At 41.4% G+C, this 19,156-nt stretch overlaps 1 protein-coding gene across 1 annotated transcript in view; it reads left to right on the top strand.

The window, feature by feature from the left end:
* The window catches only part of gdi2 (GDP dissociation inhibitor 2), a 28,949-nt gene extending 11,663 nt beyond the window's left edge, over nt 1–17,286 (top strand). Inside the window, exons 2-10 of the mRNA XM_061961470.2 lie at nt 2,965–3,072; nt 3,141–3,240; nt 8,956–9,090; nt 9,171–9,366; nt 9,435–9,566; nt 10,336–10,435; nt 16,306–16,477; nt 16,540–16,739; nt 16,883–17,286. Coding sequence (XP_061817454.1) covers nt 2,965–3,072; nt 3,141–3,240; nt 8,956–9,090; nt 9,171–9,366; nt 9,435–9,566; nt 10,336–10,435; nt 16,306–16,477; nt 16,540–16,739; nt 16,883–17,035 — 1,296 coding nt within the window. The 3' untranslated portion in view covers nt 17,036–17,286. The remainder of the gene's footprint in view (nt 1–2,964; nt 3,073–3,140; nt 3,241–8,955; nt 9,091–9,170; nt 9,367–9,434; nt 9,567–10,335; nt 10,436–16,305; nt 16,478–16,539; nt 16,740–16,882) is intronic.
* The last annotated feature ends 1,870 nt before the right edge of the window (nt 17,287–19,156 follow it).

Raw genomic sequence — 19,156 nt, 5'->3', positions numbered from 1 at the left:
CCTTTTCAAAACAAGTTACTGCTGGTGTACCACTTAAAAGCGCAGTGTTAGCCTAAAAAATTTTGTTTTTATAATTTGATTTCCAAAAACTGTTAATCTAGTAAAAAAAATAGCGCAACTTCTACCCAATCCCAGCTCTACCAATATTTAGGATCAAAATTGATTGGGAAAACATAAAAATACAATACTTAAAAAAAGTGAAAGAAATAGTGTTGCGACAAACCTGAGAGGTGGAAATGAATTCTTGGAGCTTCTAAGACGCTCTTGCTGTACAGGGATGCTGAGATCCAGACTATTTCTTAAACACTCCCTTCTATCTGTCAATCAGTCAATCAATGTTTATTTATATAGCCCTAAATCACAAAAGTCTCAAAGGGCTGCACAAGCCACAACGACATCCTCGGTACAGAGCCCACATAAGGGACGTCGATGTGAATGACTATGAGAAACCTTGGTAACCCCCCCCCCTCTCGAGGGGAGACCGAAAGTAATGGATGTCGAGTGACATAATATTGTGAAAGAACAATCCTTAGTGGATCTAACACAGTAGTGAGAGTCCAGTCCATAGTGGGGCCAGCAGGAGACCAGCAGGAGACCATCCCGAGCAGCGCAGCGATGTCCCCAACCGATGCACAGGCGAGCAGTCCACCCCGGGTCCCGACTCTGGACAGCCAGCACTTCATCCATGGTCACCGGAACCGGAATAACCCGGCGAGGAGGCAGAGGAAAAAAAAAAGAAACGGCAGATCAACTGGTCTAAAAGGGGGGTCTATTTAAAGGCTAGAGTATACAAATGAGTTTTAAGATGGGACTTAAATGCTTCTACTGAGGTAGAATCTCTAACTGTTACCGGGAGGGCATTCCAGAGCACTGGAGCCCGAATAGAAAACGCTCTATAGCCCGCAGACTTTTTTTGGGCTCTGGGAATCACTAATAAGCCGGAGTTCTTTGAACGCAGATTTCTTGCCGGGACATATGGTACAATACAATCGGCAAGATAGGATGGAGCTAGACCGTGTAGTATTTTATACGTAAGTAGTAAAACCTTAAAGTCACATCTTAAGTGCACAGGACGACAGTGCAGGTGAGCCAGTATAGGTATATATATATATATATATATATGTATATAAAGGTATATACAGTATAGGCGTAATATGATCAAACTTTCTTGTTCTTGTCAAAAGTCTAGCAGCCGCATTTTGTACCAATTGTAATCTTTTAATGCTAGACATAGGGAGACCCCAAAATAATACGTTACAGTAATCGAGACGAGACGTATTGAACGCATGAATAATGATCTCAGCGTCGCTAGTGGACAAAATGGAACGAATTTTAGCGATATTACGGAGATGAAAGAAGGCCGTTTTAGTAACACTCTTAATGTGTGACTCAAAGGAGAGAGTTGGGTGGAAGATAATACCCAGATTCTTTACCGAGTCGCTTTGTGTAATTGTTTGGTTGTCAAATGTTAAGGTGGTATTATTAAATAAATGTCGGTGTTTAGCAGGACCGATAATCAGCATTTCCGTTTTCTTAGTGTTGAGTTGCAAAAAGTTAGCGGACATCCATTGTTTAATTTCATTAAGACACGCCTCCAGCTGACTACAATCCGGCGTGTTGGTCAGCTTTAGGGGCATGTAGAGTTGGCTGTCATCAGCATAACAGTGAAAGCTAACACCCTATTTGCGTATGATGTCACCTAGCGGCAGCATGTAGATACTAAAGAGTGCAGGGCCAAGAACCGAACCCTGGGGGACTCCGCACGTTACCTTAACATAGTCCGAGGTCACATTATTATGGGAGACGCACTGCATCCTGTCAGTAAGATAAGAGTTAAACCACGACAAGGCTAAGTCTGACATACCAATACGTGTTTTGATACGCTCTAATAAAATATTATGATGGACGGTATCGAAAGCAGCGCTAAGATCAAGAAGCAGCAACATAGATGACATCCATCGTTAGCAGTAGATCATTAGTCATTTTTGCGAGGGCTGTCTCCGTAGAGTGATTTGCCCTGAAACCGGATTGAAAAGGTTCACAGAGATTGTTAGACGCTAAGTGTTCATTTAGCTGCTGTGCAACAATTTTTTACAGGATTTTCGAGATAAACGGAAGGTGGGACACCGGTCGGTAGTTTACCATGAGGTCAGGGTCGAGGTTAGGTCTTTTGAGTAGAGGATGAATAACCGCTTTCTTGAATGCTAGGGGAACAGTGCCAGAGGAAAGTGATAAGTTTATAATATTTAGCACTGATGGACCTAATAATACAAAAAGCTCCTTGATAATTTTCCCAGGAAATGGGTCAAGTAAACATGTTGTTTGTTTTGTCCCATTTACACATCTTAACAATTCCTCCAATGTTATTTCATCAAAGAGAGAGAAACTATTTTGGAGGGCAGTATCCGTCGTAGATACAGTTGTATCTGTGTTAATAGAACCCAGTTGTAGCTGGGATGCATTGTCTTTAATCTCCTTTCTAATGAGTTCAATTTTCTTATTAGGGCATTAGGGATAATGTGGTGTAAGCACAGCATTAAAGCTTCTCTCTATTTCCTCTTCCTATTGACACACCCATCTTCTTTCAACCTTGCACACACCAACAGTAGCAATAATAACAGTAATCATAGTTGTTTGTTTTTAATCCAAAATTGTATTGAAACGTGCTAAAACATAGACCTTTTTTTTATAATTTCAAATCGATTCATGAATAATTTAAATTGATTTAGGATCACAATAAATAAAAATCGCAATTTGGATGTTCATTAATTTGTTTTGAGCACCCCTAATTGTTAGCAGTTCCATATTTGTTGAGCTGCTCCAAAAAATGTAGTCATGATAGGTTTAGCTGTCCAAAAAAGTCGGTGGTAAATGTGCTAAATTACTGCCCTGGATAACCTCACATGTGTTTTTATAGTATTAATGTGTACTTTAATCATAACGTGCTGTGCTCTTCTTCAACAGGAATGTATCTTATGTGGAATCATGTCTGTGAAGGGCAAAAAGGTTCTACACATGGACCGCAACTCCTACTACGGCGGTGAGAGCGCCTCCATCACACCTTTGGAAGATGTAAGTTGCTTGCATTGAATTAGAATATCAGGAGAGCAGTACAAATAATAGATGTTCCTTCTCCTCAGCTCTTTAAACGCTTTAACCTTCCTGGCAAACCCCCTGAGTCCATGGGAAGAAGTCGTGACTGGAATGTGGACCTCGTCCCAAAATTCCTATTGGCCAATGGTATGACTTATTCCACTGCATTGACAATCACATAAGCATCATTTGCCTTGTGGTAATAATGACATGCTTCTGGTCCTGATGCAAACTGCATTTACATCAGGGGATTTGCCTTTTTGGAAAATGCCAAGCTCTTGTTTTCAGATATTGCATTTGGACACTGGAGTGTGGACCATTGTACTGTAGGTTGTATTCAGTCACATGACTTTTCAACGCAAGCTAAAGAAACCAACTGCAGCAAACAGAGTATGCAAGTCGCCTAAATATTTCCATTAAAAGCAGATACGAGCAAAAAATCAAACAATACATCTCTAAACTTAATATCAAAAAAAGATTTGTGGAGTGATCTCAAGGATTATCTGTCGGCGCGTTCCCAGACTTATCAAACAATGGTGTGCTCCAGGCATCATTCTACGCCACAAAACAGATGCAAAGTTGAAAAAGCTTGGAGGTCTACAACTTCTTTGTGTGTGGCTGGGTCAGGGAAATTGCTATCAAGGCTCTCCTGGATAAATATGCATTGTTTTTGCTCGGGTAAGGTTGTATTTCATGATTTAACTTAGCGTCTTGAGAGGACAGGTCCTTGTAAGCAAACTGCAAGTAGCACTCCAGTGTTTTTCCACTATGCTAACCACTATAAAGAGACACCACTGAAAACTTGGCTTCTCTGTAACTGCATGGCCGTTTGTTGCACGTGTTGCTCTCCGTCTTTATCAAAATAGAACTATTAGTTCTATAAGTCAGTGGTACCGGTCCGTGGATCGATTGGTACCGGGCCACACAAGAATTAAAAAAAAAAGTTTTTATTAAATCAACATAAAAAACACAAGATACACTTACAATTAAAGCTGCAAGCAGCGTTGGTCGGGCCCGCGTATTTGGCAGGTGCTAGTCCTAAGTGTCCCAATACTTTTGTCCAGTTTTAGTCCCAAGTGTCCCAATACTTTTGTCAAGTTGTAGTCCCAAGTGTCCCAATACTTTTGTCCAGTTTTCAGCCTAAGTGTCCCAATACTTTTGTCCGGTGGTAGTCCTAAGTGTCCCAATACTTTTGTCTAGTGTACCTACCTTGTCTGCATTGTGTGGGCATGCTGGTGCTTCCTGCTTTTAAGCAGCCATCTTAAAAAAACAGCAGCGCAGCAGCATCAGCGCAGCGGGTCTTTGAAGGGTCATAAAATCAAAACCGGAGCAGGTATTAAAATGCTGTTCTGTTATTTTATACACAAGGGTTTAATCTCTCTCCTGTGTTAGTTTGAAGCCGAAACGACAAACGCGCTCAGAGGAGATAGATTTTGAAGAAAGGTGACTGGTTTTTACAAAAATGTTGTTTTGAAGTGGGAATAGCAAACTTCCTGTTGATTTTTGCTGGGGGTTGTCAATTTATGAAATGTAGGTCTAAGTGAGACCGACATATAGGTTTTTGTTTCATGTCTCTCCGACCTTCCCAGTGGGAGTTACAGGCAGTTTTCTCAGTTTTTTCATCCGAGGAGCAGTTTTTTGTGCGTTTTATTAAAAAATTGCGCTAGAGCACAATTTTGAGATTTGGGGTTAGGTTTTTTTATTAGATCACAATTTTTGCCAGTCCTGATGTGTGCGTTCAGTTTGGTGAGTTTTGAAGCGTGTTAAGGGGGTCAAATTACAGCTCAAAGAGGCAAAAGTGACTGTTTTTAGTACTTTTTTGTCTTGAAGGGGGAATTGCCAACTTCCTGTTGATTTTAGCCCGAGAATGTACTATTATGAAATGTAGGTCTAAGTCAGACCTACCGTATTTTCCGCACCATAAGCCGCCCTGGGTTATAAGCCGCGCCTTCAATGAACGGCATATTTCAAAACTTTGTCCACCTATAAGCCGCCCCGGGTTATAAGCCGCGCCTACGCTGCGCTAAAGGGAATGTCAAAAAAACAGTCAGATAGGTCAGTCAAACTTTAATAATGTATTACAAACCAGCGTTCTAACAACTCTGTTCACCCCCAAAATGTAATGTGCAAATGTGCAATCACAAAAATAGTAACACTCAAATTAGTGCAGAGCAACATCAATAACTCAACGTTGCTCGAACGTTAATGTCACACAACACACAAAATAAACATTTAAAGCTCACTTTCTGAAGTTATTCCTCATCCATAAATCCCTCGAATTCTTCTTCAGTGTCTGAATTAACAAGTTGGGCGAATACGGCATCCTAAATGGCCGGCTCCGTCTGGTGGAAGTCATCAGAGTCAGTGTCGCTGTTGTTGTCCAGCAGTTCCGTGAATCCTGCCTTCCGGAAAGCTCGGACCACAGTTGAGACTGATCCACTGGCAGATGTTGGCGTATGTCATCCGGCGCTGTCTCCCTGTCTTAGTGGCGCAGGTCATCTTGTTGTTTTCTCTACCTACGCACCATTGATTAATTTATGTTCAATTCTCTCGCTGCTGCTCTATTTCCGTGTTCTACTGCGTGACTTATTGCCTTGAGTTTGAATTCTGCGTTGTACGCGTGTCTCTTCGGGAGTCCTTTTGCAATGGGCCATGCGGGCCCTAATTAGTGCACCAACCCAAAAAACCTCCCTCCCCCATTTACTCTCATTTGCACAAAAGGGTTGTTTCTTTCTGTTATTAATATTTCTGGTTCCTACATTATACATCAATATGGATCAATACAGTCTGCAGGGATACAGTCCGTAAGCACACATGATCGTATTTTTTAATGATAAAAAAATAATAATAAAAAACTTGGAAAGTGCATTACTTTGAAGTCAACCAATAATTAGTAATAATTAATCATTTGACCCAGCAAATATAAGCCAAAATAAAAAACACAGGCAGAAAGCGATTATTGATTTAAAAACAAAAAAGTACAAATCCGCAGACTTCCGGAAATTCACATCCTTTCTGATTTCAATGCTTAAAAAGACACAAAAAGTGCGTTAACGCCAACACTGTAGTATCTGAGGCTAGTTAGCATGTATGGACAAAATGATGACAATAGCAAATGCCAGCACACACACCAGTGTGGAACAAGATGAGACTCTCGTCACTGAGGAGTCAGTTTGCCAAATGTGCTTGAATACAACAAACCAGCACGCCTACTTTACAGAACACTGGAATAAAACATGTGATATCAAATAATATCAAGAAGATAATACTCAAATGGGAAAGACTAAACGTCAAAAGTGTATCAAACACAAAGTGATCACTGCATTCTTCCACTCTGCTCCCTTGGGCTGAGCGCTATTTTTGAGATCCACTTCTCTTGTCGTCGTCTCGTAGAATTTTGACGTCTTTCACCCTTTTTGATTGCCCTTTGTCTTTTTTGTAATTTCAACGGTTTTAACAGCCTAAAACAACGCAAGCATAGGGCCTTTTTCTGCGAGAAAGGCAAAATGAGGCCCAAGAGGTGGAGCCTCACATATTTCAGGTGAATACAACCTATTGGCAGGGTTGGACATTTGAGTAAATGTCCTTGATGGATTGGCTAAGATCCAGTAAGAAACGGCACTTTTTTGGGAATGTTGCCTATGGTTTGCAATCATTATTAAAGACATGACTGATGGATTTTTTAAAAATGCATTTCAACTTGTAAACAAAAGTCCACTTACAGCAGAGCCAAAGGGAGCTCCTCTATTCCGCCCATAAAATGCAATAAATAACCATTGAAAAAGCACCAACAATACTCCATTTACATGTGGTGATATTATTATAAGCGCTAACGCAGACAAACTATTTCACTACCGTGAGTGCCAATGTTTACATGGAGTGGTCTTCTGTTTCCTCACTTCCTTGCTCCCTGCAAGTTTATTGTAGATTATAATTCACGCATCTCACCTGGACGGAAGAAGTCTGAGTAGGTATTCCGACAAGTTGGTACACTTTGACAGCCATTTAGGACCTGGAGCTGACGAGAACGACACAAAAAGACGCTTGGTCCTTTTCTTTGTGAGGCTTATGAGTCATTTTTCACCATAAATGGGAATATATGAACATCCTATCAGTCGACATCCTAATGACGCAGACATTGTACAGTAAGTGATGTTTTATGTTTTTGGTGCTCATGAAGTCTGCCGTGAGTAATAATCAGAGATGCGTTTTTAAATGAATGCTTAAAGGCCTACTGAAATGCGATTTTCTTATTTAAACAGGGATAGCAGGTCCATTCTATGTGTCATAATTGATCATTTTGCGATATTGCCATATTTTTGCTGAAAGGATTTAGTAGAGAACATCGACGATAAAGTTCGCAACTTTTGGTCGCTGATAAAAAAGCCTTGCCTGTAGCGGAAGTAGCAGACGATGTGCGCGTGACGTCACAGGTTGTGGAGCTCCTCACATCTGCACATTGTTTACAATCATGGCCACCAGCAGCCAGAGCGATTCGGACCGAGAAAGCGACGATTTCCCCATTAATTTGAGCGAGGATGAAAGATTGGTGGATGAGGAAAGTGAGAGTGAAGGACTAGAGGGCAGATAGGGAAGATGCTGTGAGAGGTGGGTGGGACCTGATATTCAGCTGGGAATGACTAAAACAGTAAATAAACACAAGACATATATATACTCTATTAGCCACAACACAACCAGGCTTATATTTAATATGCCACATAACAAACACCTCCCCCCTCCCGTCCATATAACCCGCCAATACAACTCAAACACCTGCACAACACACTCAATCCCACAGCCCAAAGTACCGTTCACCTCCCCAAAGTTCATACAGCACATATATTTCCCCAAAGTTACGTACGTGACATGCACATAGCGGCACGCACGTACAGGCAAGCGATCAAATGTTTGGAAGCCGCAGCTGCATGCATACTCACGGTACCGCGTCTGCGTATCCAACTCAAAGTCCTCCTGGTAAGAGTCTCCGTTGTCCCAGTTCTCCACAGGCCAACGGTAAAGCTTGACTGTCATCTTTCGGGAATGTAAACAATGAAACACCGGCTTTGTTATCCGTCACAACAGTCGGGAGGTGCATTCTACGGCGGGGGTGCGTTATCCGGCACAACACCTGCCGCAATACACCGCTTCCCACCTACAGCTTTCTTCTTTGCTGTCTCCATTGTTCATTGAACAAATTGCAAAAGATTCACCAACACAGATGTCCAGAATACTGTGGAATTTTGCGATGAAAACAGACGACTTAATAGCTGGCCACCATGCTGTCCCAAAATGTCCTCTACAATCCGTGACGTCACGTGCTGACGTCATCATACCAAAACGTTTTCAGCAGGATATTTTGCGCGAAATTTAAAATTGCACTTTAGTAAGCTAACTCGGCCGTATTGGCATGTGTTGCAATGTTAAGATTTCATCATTGATATATAAACTATCAGACTGCGTGGTCGCTAGTAGTGGCTTTCAGTAGGCCTTTAAAATGATCAAAATGCATAAATATTACATGTTTATATAAATGTTACTACATGACCTAAATCATGTATATAAAACCTCAATGGAGGTGTTTGGATGTTTTTAAGGACTTTGTGGGCGGAATTGTGCGGCTTTCATTGTAAGCAAACTTTTGATGGCATTTATTTCATATTTAGAAGGGGAATAAAACATCCATCGTCATGTCTTTCATAATGATTGTGAACGATGGGCACAATTCCAAAGAAAAGTGCAGTTCCCCTTTCAAGTGACAGGAGGAGTTTGTGTCTTTCATGTTCACATCACCGCTTTTGTGGTTGGTAGGGGATCAACTGCTTCCCACTGCATATTTAGCATCAATTGGCCATCTTTTCTCAGGCCAACTGGTCCGAATGCTGCTGATCACCCAGGTGACCCGTTATCTGGATTTCAAAGTCATTGAGGGCAGCTATGTGTACAAGGCAGGCAAAATCTATAAAGTCCCCTCCACAGAGACTGAGGCTCTGGCGTCCAGTAAGTGCCTGGAGAAAGGAGAAAGCAAATGGCAGCATGGTGTATTTGCTTGTGTCTAAACTCTCCTTCACTCTCTTGAGGTCTGATGGGGCTGTTCGAGAAACGACGTTTCAAAAACTTCCTTGTTTTTGTTTCCAACTTTGACGAAAACAACCCCAAGACCATGGAGGGTTTTGATAGCCAGACGAAGATGAGGGAAGTCTTTAAAAAGTTTAACCTGAGCAGTGATGTCGTCGACTTCATTGGCCACTCCCTCGCTCTCTACCGCACAGATGAGTCAGTAGTCCTTGTTTGAATGAGTCCTCTTTGGTGCTGGTAATGTACAACTCTCTCTCTTTGCTTAGTTACTTGGATATGTCCTGCATCAACACAATACAGAGGATCAAGCTTTATAGCGAGTCTCTGGCCAGATATGGCAAGAGCCCATACCTCTACCCGCTGTACGGCTTGGGAGAACTGCCACAAGGCTTTGCCAGGTAGGTTTCTACCCTCAATCATCTACTAGGGGTGCACAGAAAACTGGATTCACATCTGTATCGCGATTCCTATTCATGAAAAGAACACCATTCTAATTTTCAAAAATCGACAAAAAGACAACAACAAAATAAGCTTACTGTAGAGCATGCTGCTTCCATACAATATACAAAATAAGACATATAGTGAAGAGAGTCCTTAGTTTTCTGAAACTGTGGCCCCCAAACACTTTTGTTGCTTATCCTTGGTCACAAGTATTGGCCACAGTATTATAATGAACTTAAATTTGATGGAAAAATGTATTTATGTCCACATTACGATATCAATATATATCACAATAGACACATGATCGATATGAATAAAAAAAGTGTTTGATAAAACGTTCGATATATATATACGTATATATATATATATATATATGCATACATAAATTCAATACGCCCTATTTACAGCAATACATGCAAATTCTAAATTTAAGGAATATACTTTTATTGCGTTACTTTAGCTTTAAAAAAACATTTTCAGTTCCATAATCTATAGAAATATTGTCAAAGAATCGAATCGCAACACAAAATCTGAATCAGAGGCCAAATTTGCTGATGAGACATACCTATGTACTGCAGCACACATTTTAGTGTGGTAGTATTTGAGTTTTGCAGAAAAAAAATGTTTTTTTTAGCCCAATACGGTTAGATTCCATGATTTGATCCATCCCATCCAAGCCCGACTGTAACGTACATTGATTTATGATCAGTTGTTTTGCCATTCCAGGCTGAGCGCCATCTACGGTGGGACATACATGTTAAACAAGCCCATAGAGGAGATAGTGATGGAGAATGGCAAGGTGGTGGGAGTCAAGTCCCAGGGGGAGGTAAGTAGTGGAGCACCCTTTGATTGCATGGACTTGCCCAAAAAAACCACAAATTACTATTAAACACTACTAGTTTGGCGTGGAATTGACGTAATGTGACTAAAATGCTGTCATCGTGATGAGAATTAATTGTTTACCTCCTCCTCAAACACTCAATCGCTCCCTTCAAATCTCCACTTTTCATTCACCTCCATGAAGCACCTGCCGCACCTTGTCAGGCGAGCCCCCTGCCTTGTCCAGGACTCCCACACTGTAGCTTCTGAAACATTGTCTTTTGACAGCTTTCAATACTAGTGTGAAAATGATAAGTTGAAAGCATGTCAACTTAAACCCCTATTGTTACATTATTATGTTTGGACTTGAAAAACTGGGAAAACTAGTCCCAGGGTGTATTATATCAATAGGGTTAGGGCTATTCCCTGACACAAAAAGCACACACTGTTTGTAAAATAAGTGTAAAATGGTAAAAAACAGAATTCAAAAAATATTTCATAGAAAAAAAATACATTTGGGGTAAAAAAAGGACCTTGAAGGGAAACTGCACTTTTTTTTAGGATTTACCCTGTCGTACACAGTCATTATGAAAGACAAGAAGACAAAAGTTTTTTTTTTGGCATTTTAACTTATCCTCGTTGTAGGTGGCTAGCAATGCAGCTAATGGAAGCAATCACTTTGAAAATGCATCTAAAAACCTAAAATTAAAACTGTATAATAACCAACTGTAGCGACATTGTTATTGTAAGCGCAAACACCGAGGAACTCTTTTTCCAGTGTAGTAACACACTAGCACATGGGCACGCTATGGTATTAGCCGTGAGCTAGCTACGGCAAGAGGTAAGCTAGCTTCTTGCATCAGCAGCTGAATGGCTTTTAAGTTTGTAATACACAACACATTTATAAATGGTTGATTTATATAGGCTAGGAAGGTAAAGTTTTGTACCTGACAAGTTTCGGCTTGCTTCTGCAGCCTTCATCAGAGGTGTCACGTGATGTTAGCGTGTCGTGTTATGTGGATTTTCCCATCCCACCTGAGGTGGTGGTATGGCAGTGTCCCCTGGCGTGCGCAGGGGGTAGGGCGGGACGCCCCCTGTCGTCTGGATGTCCACCAAACGGCCGGGGGCGGCCCTGCAGGACTGTGTCCCAGGTGTGGGATAGTTGGTAGGCTCCTTCGTCCCTGTTGACAGTCTTTGGACTGACACCTCTGATGAAGGCTGCAGAAGCAAAGTATCCGAAACTTTACCTTACTAGCCTATATAAATCAACCATTTATAAATGCACAATGAACGTCTTCAACATAATACACAACACAATTTGTACTGAGTGAAAATCACGAACAATAATATACAAGTATCTGTTAAGTATTTCATGTTGTGTTTGTACACAGCTAGCCAGACAGTGTATGTATGTCATGATCGATATTAAAGTGACTCACTCAATGGACAGTTGTCTCTTTGGTCCAGCTGGCTGGGGACATTTCCTGTTGATTTGGGTAAGCACTCCATTTATGTCGGCATAGCTTGGCTCCAAGTTCCATATTTATCCTGGCAAGTCACGCCAACCTCACTCTCTCGGCTTTCGCCTGCTCCAGCGTTTCAGTCTCTCTTCATGCTGGCTTCTATGGACAGCAGTTCACCCTCCATGTTTTATAAAAAAAAATACGACCTTGAGACTTTTTATTAGTAGGTTGCACAGTGAAGTACATATTCCGTACAATTGACCACTAAATGGTAACACCCCAATAAGTTTTTCAACTTGTTTAAGTCGGGGTCCACTTAAATTGATTAATGATACAGATATATACTATCAGATATATACTATCATCATAATACAGTCATCACACAAGATAATCACATGAAATTATTGACATTATTTACAATCCGGGGTGTGGAGGGGGGGTTTGGTTGTTATCATCAGTCATCATTAATTGAGAATAGAGAAATGGATATTGGAACAGTGTAGGTCTGACTTGGTAGGATATGGACAGCAAGGAGAGAGAGAGAGAGAGAGAGAGAGCGAGCACAGAAGGCAAGAAAAAGTATCTGCATTTGATTGTTTACATTTGAGTATTAAGGGTGTTAGTTTAGGGTTGTAGTTGCCTGGAGGTGTTCTTTTAGTGCGGTTTTGAAGGAGGATAGAGATGCACTTTCTTTTATACCTGTTGGGAGTGCATTCCACATTGATGTGGCATAGAAAAAGAATGAGTTAAGACCTTTGTTAGATGGGAATCTGGGTTTAACGTGGTTAGTGGAGCTCCCCCTGGTGTTGTGGTTATGGCGCTCATTTACGTTAAGGAAGTAGTTTGACATGTACTTCGGTATCAGGGAGGTGTAGCGGATTTTGTAGACTAGGCTCAGTGCAAGTTGTTTTACTCTGTCCTCCACCCTGAGCCAGCCCACTTGAGTGAGGTGTGATCTGGGGTGGAGGTCTAGAAGTAATCTGACTAGCTTGTTCTGGGATGTTTGGAGTTTAGATTTGAGGGTTTTGGAGGTGCTAGGGTACCAGGAGGTGCATGCGTAATGGAAAAAGGGTTGAACGAGAGTTCCCGCCAGAATCCTCATGGTGCTTTTGTTGACCAGAGAGGAGATTCTATAGAGAAATCTCGTTCGTTGGTTGACCTTTTTGATGACCTTGGTTGCCATTTGATCACAGGAAAGATTAGCCTCTAGAATGGAACCTAGGTAGGTGACCTCATCTTTCCTGGTGATAACAATGTCACCCACTTTTATAGTGAAGTCATTGACTTTCTTAAGGTTGATGTGGGACCCAAACAGGATGGATTCCGTTTCACCCAAGTGTATGGATAGCTTGTTGTCAGCGAGTCAGGTGCAAGTTCTACTGAGGATTTTCTCCACCTGTGACTTGTCCTTGTCTGATACCAGCAAGGCCGAGTCATCCGCAAACAAGAACAATTCACAGTCGCATGCCGATGACAAGTCCTTTATGTATATTAGGAACAGTAAAGGCCCCAATATACTGCCTTGGGGGACTCCACAGCTCACTGAGAGGGTGGGGGGGACACGGTGCCGTTCACCTCTACCACCTGTTCCCTCCCCTCCAAGTAAGATTGCATCCAGCTCCATGAGGTTTTGTCAAATCCGATTGCTCTGAGCTTATCCAACAGTATAGCGTGGTCAACGGTGTCAAAGGCCTTCTGAAGGTCCAGCATGACCATGCCCACGTCCACCTCATGTTTGATGTGCTCGCTCACATAGAGAAGGCATGTGTCAGTGGAGTGGTTAGTTCTGAAGTCAGATAGAGAAGGCATGTGTCAGTGGAGTGGTTAGTTCTGAAGTCAGATAGAGAAGGCATGTGTCAGTGGAGTGGTTAGTTCTGAAGTCAGATAGAGAAGGCATGTGTCAGTGGAGTGGTTAGTTCTGAAGTCAGATAGAGAAGGCATGTGTCAGTGGAGTGGTTAGTTCTGAAGTCAGATAGAGAAGGCATGTGTCAGTGGAGTGGTTAGTTCTGAAGTCAGATAGAGAAGGCATGTGTCAGTGGAGTGGTTAGTTCTGAAGTCAGATAGAGAAGGCATGTGTCAGTGGGGTGGTTAGTTCTGAAGTCAGATAGAGAAGGCATGTGTCAGTGGAGTGGTTAGTTCTGAAGCCGGATTGTAATTTGTACATGAGTTTATTAGTGGCAAGGCAACTATCGACCTGTTCATAAACTATTTTCTCCATTACTTTGGACATGAAACTGAGAATAGAAACAGGTCGGTAGTTGCCAGGTTCCAATTTGCTTCCTTTTTTAAAGAGGGGAGTTACTCTTGCTATCTTAAAATGTTAAAAAACCTGTGTTCTTGTCTCTCATAATGATTGTGAACCATAGGCAAAAGTCCAGCTCCCCTTTGAAGTTGTTGGTTTTTCCATCCATCTTCTTCCGCTTATCTGAGGTCAGGTAGCGGGGGCAGCAGCTTAAGCAGAGAAGCCCAGTCTTCCCTCTCCACAGCCACTTTCTCCAGCTCCTCCCAGGTGGTCCCGAGGCCAGCTGGGAGACATAGTGCCCCCAACGTGTCTTGGGTCTTCCCCGGGGCCTCGTTGGACGTCCCTTAAACACCTTGCCTGGGAGGTGACAGGGGACATCCTGACCAAATACCCAAACCACCTCATCTGGCGCCTCTGGATGTGAAGGAGTCTGATCTCCTCACCCTATCTCTGAGGGAGAGCCCCGTGTCTACCCCTCACTAGATTTTGACTGTAGTTTTTATTTAGTCTTTGGCATTTAAAACAAATCCAAATGTATTAAGTTTTAGTCACACTCAAGTCATCTAATTTAATGTAGATTTAGTGGACTAAACCTCAATATTTTAGTCAACTAATAAAGTGTAAGGCATCTTTACATTTTCCCTGAAACCACCTTTATTTAAATGGGAACTGCACTTATTTTGGAGTTTTGTCTATCATTCACAATCCTTATGTAAGTGAATTATATTGATCTTTTCTCTCAAGAGTCAAAGCGCTTTGCATAGTGCAGGCATGGGATTTTACCGTCTATAGTCGGAAATCCCTCTTTTTTATCTCTGTAAAAATACAAATAAATATTTTCCCATTTTCTTAGTTTTTTGCTACCTACAATGTGTTAAAATCTTGATCCGTACACAAGTGGCAAACAGTGTGAACTATCAGAGTACACAAGTGGCAAACAAGAGTGTGAACTATCAGAGTACACAAGTGGCAAACAAGAGTGTGAACTATCAGAGTACACAAGTGGCAAACAGAGTGTGAACTATCAGAGTACACAAGTGGCAAACAGAGTGTGAACTATCAGAGTACACAAGAGGCAGAGTGTGAACTATCAGAGTACACAAGTGGCAAACAAGAGTGTGAACTATCAGAGTACACAAGTGGCAAACAGAGTGTGAACTATCAGAGTACACAAGTGGCAAACAGAGTGTGAACTATCAGAGTACACAAGAGGCAGAGTGTGAACTATCAGAGTACACAAGTGGCAAACAGAGAGTGAACTATCAGAGTACACAAGTGGCAAACAGAGTGTGAACTATCAGAGTACACAAGGGTTCTAGATGTTATCATTACAAGCAGATAGGAGCAACAAATCCAACTATGCAATGAAAAAAAGATTAGTGAAGTGCTATGAAGTATTATAGACTATTATAGAGCACAATGGTGTGCTCCAGGCATCTTCTACACCACCATACAGATGCAAAGTGCATAAGCATGGAGGTGTAGAAGTGGGTCAGGGATGTCTGAGTGAGCCACAACCAGGAGGCAGAAGAGCCACATGTGCTTGTTCAGAGGAACTGAATTTCCTTCTTCTCTGTGCCTATGAAATAGTAGGCAGCTAAAAGTACTTGTTGTTAAAGTAGCATGTGGTCAAAGAGAGCTAATAGTACTTGTTGTTAAAGTAGCATGTGGTCAAAGAGAGCTAATAGTACTTGTTGTTAAAGTAGCATGTGGTCAAAGAGAGCTAATAGTACTTGTTGTTAAAGTAGCATGTGGTCAAAGAGAGCTAATAGTACTTGTTGTTAAAGTAGCATGTGGTCAAAGAGAGCTAATAGTACTTGTTGTTAAAGTAGCATGTGGTCAAAGAGAGCTAATAGTACTTGTTAAAGTAGCATGTGGTCAAAGAGAGCTAATAGTACTTGTTAAAGTAGCACGTGGTCAAAGAGAGCTAATAGTACTTGTTGTTAAAGTAGCATGTGGTCAAAGAGAGCTAATAGTACTTGTTAAAGTAGCATGTGGTCAAAGAGAGCTAATAGTACTTGTTAAAGTAGCATGTGGTCAAAGAGAGCTAATAGTACTTGTTGTTAAAGTAGCATGTGGTCAAAGAGAGCTAATAGTACTTGTTAAAGTAGCATGTGGTCAAAGAGCTAATATTAACAGCTTGTATTTGAAATAACCCTCACCTGTGTTTAGACGGCCAGATGTAAGCAACTGATCTGTGACCCCAGCTACTTTATGGATCGTGTCACCAATGCTGGTAAGGTGATCAGGGCCATTTGCATCCTGAATCACCCCATCTCCAACACCAGTGATGTCAACTCTTGCCAGATCATCATCCCCCAGAACCAGGTCAACAGGAAGCATGGTGGGTGCTTGATGGACATGTGCTCCAATCATTCTTGTACTCATGCACCTCCTTCTTTGCAGACATCTACGTGTGTATGATCTCCTTCGCTCACAACGTGGCAGCAGAGGGCAAATACATCGCCATCGCCAGCACCACAGTGGAGACCAACGACCCCGAGAAAGAGATCAAGCCAGCCCTGGACCTTCTGGAACCCATCGAGCAGAAGTTTATCAGCGTCAGTGACCAGTTTGTTCCTGCAGACATGGGCGAGGAAAGCCAGGTACAACATAAACACAATGCTGTCTGTCATGTCTGGATCAGAAAGACTTTGTAGTACAGGGCTGGGCCGTTAATTCATCCTGGTTGGTGTTAATAGAGAATGTCGAAGAGCATTTAGAAAAGCTAGTTTTTGTCTTGGTTTAGGTCTTCATCTCCCGTTCCTATGACGCCACCACCCACTTTGAGACCACCTGTGACGACATCAAGGACATCTACCGCAGGATGACGGGCTCAGACTTTAACTTCGCCGAGATGGAGCGTGGGAAGAAGGACATCTACGGTGACGCTGCAGAGTAGACCCTCAAGGAGGAACCTGCCATCTTTAGCTTTGTCTAGAAAATCATCGGGTGGTCCCAGTGATGATGTAGATGATGATGTACTTTTCTAATTGGTTACTAACATCTCATGTCCAAAGATGTGTCTACATCATTCTTCTTTTCTACTACCTGGACCTCAATTCTATCACTTTGATGTTGACTTAAGAAGGACCAAAGCCCTCTGAAGTCACCAAATATTTCTGTACTGCAGAGTAAAACTACTTTATCAACCATGCTCTTTCATGCTTGACTCCTCCCACAATGCACCACCCAACATGGCTGTGACACCCATAGACATCTATCAGTAGACGCAGCATTGGCTGCTGTGACGAGAGAAATTGGGCCGCCATCTTGAAGTGGTGATGAGGAGCCGGTGAGCAACCTAAACTGACAGGTGACAGCTAGAAAATAAAGATGCTAAACTGACAGTTGACAGGTAGAAAACAAAGATGCTAAACTGACAGTTGACAGGTAGAAAACAAAGATGCTAAACTGACAGTTGACAGGTAGAAAACAAAGATGCTAAACTGACAGTCGACAGGTAGAAAACAAAGATGCTAAACTGACAGTTGACAGGTAGAAAACAAAGATGCTAAACTGACAGTTGACAGGTAGAAAACAAAGATGCTAAACTGACAGTTGACAGGTAGAAAACAAAGATGCTAAACTGACAGTTGACAGGTAGAAAACAAAGATGCTAAACTGACAGTTGACAGGTAGAAAACAAAGATGCTAAACTGACAGTTGACAGGTAGAAAACGAAGATGCTAAACTGACAGTCGACAGGTAAAAAACAAAGATGCTAAACTGACAGTTGACAGGTAGAAAACAAAGATGCTAAACTGACAGTTGACAGGTAGAAAACAAAGATGCTAAACTGACAGTTGACAGGTAGAAAACAAAGATGCTAAACTGACAGTTGACAGGTAGAAAACAAAGATGCTAAACTGACAGTTGACAGGTAGAAAACAAAGATGGTGTTCAGCGTTTTCCTGCTCAAATGAGCGGACTGTTGAAAATATGAATCGGGGGATTACTTTTCACAAGTAAGATTTATCATTAACGTACTATTGTCAACTGAGATAGGCTCCAGCGACCCCAAAAAGGGACAAGCGGTAGAAAATGGATGGAGACAAGCGGTAGAAAATGGATGGATGGATGGTTGTATTTTGTGAAAAGTGCATATTGTATATAGTTTTCTGCAAACCTATGGTGGCATCATGCCTTCAGTGTGCATATCGTATATTGTTCTCTGCAAACCTATGAAATGTTTTATTTTGTCAGAATGCTTCATTTGTATGTGAAAATCACAACGAAATCTTCTGGGGGAGGATGACCTCCCTGCAGGGATTTGCTTTACAAACTTTCAGCCCCACCTAAAACAAAGTTCACCAGCCACTGATTATGATGCATTCTCATTTGAGGCAAAGTATAAGACAATACCTTCTTAACAGTATAATTGTAACCAGGAATAAGTCTTCAAGTAACAATATTCAAATACTAACATTGTTGGGTAAAACAGAATGTGGTCTTATTCTGAATCCAGTGAAACAGATTGGTGGTTTTAGCTGATATAAAGACTTGCAGGTGTTTATATATGTTTATGTCGAAGTATTTGGCAGACGCTTTTATCCAAATGACTTACATCAAAAATACATATAAAACAATCAGTGTAAACATGATCATTTAAGGGAAGAATGTAATAGAAAATATCAATACAAAGTGTCAAGACAGAATAAACTCTCTGCTGCTGCAGCAACAGAGATACAGTCTATAGATATCTAATGTATTCATACATTGTTTATGTAGCATGTATATATAACCTGCTCATATTGTTTCTTCAACTTCAAAATAGCTGACCCTTCTCTGGGATTATATTCCCAGTTTTGATCTCTGACGTCTGGTCACTTATAGCATATAAGAATATTCTATTACTGTTAAGTATCATGTACCATTAATTGATTTACTTGGACCCCGACTTAAACAAGTGTAAAACTTATTGGGGTGTTACCATTTAGTGGTCAATTGTACGGAATATGTACTGTACTGTGCAATCTACTAATAAAAGTTTCAATCAATCAAAGCAAACTATGTATAATAA

Source organism: Nerophis lumbriciformis, linkage group LG05 (genome assembly GCF_033978685.3).
Source record: "Nerophis lumbriciformis linkage group LG05, RoL_Nlum_v2.1, whole genome shotgun sequence".
NCBI lineage: Eukaryota > Metazoa > Chordata > Actinopteri > Syngnathiformes > Syngnathidae > Nerophis > Nerophis lumbriciformis.
The sequence above is the reverse complement of the archived record's forward strand: the minus strand, read 5'-3'. Positions and strand labels throughout refer to the sequence as shown.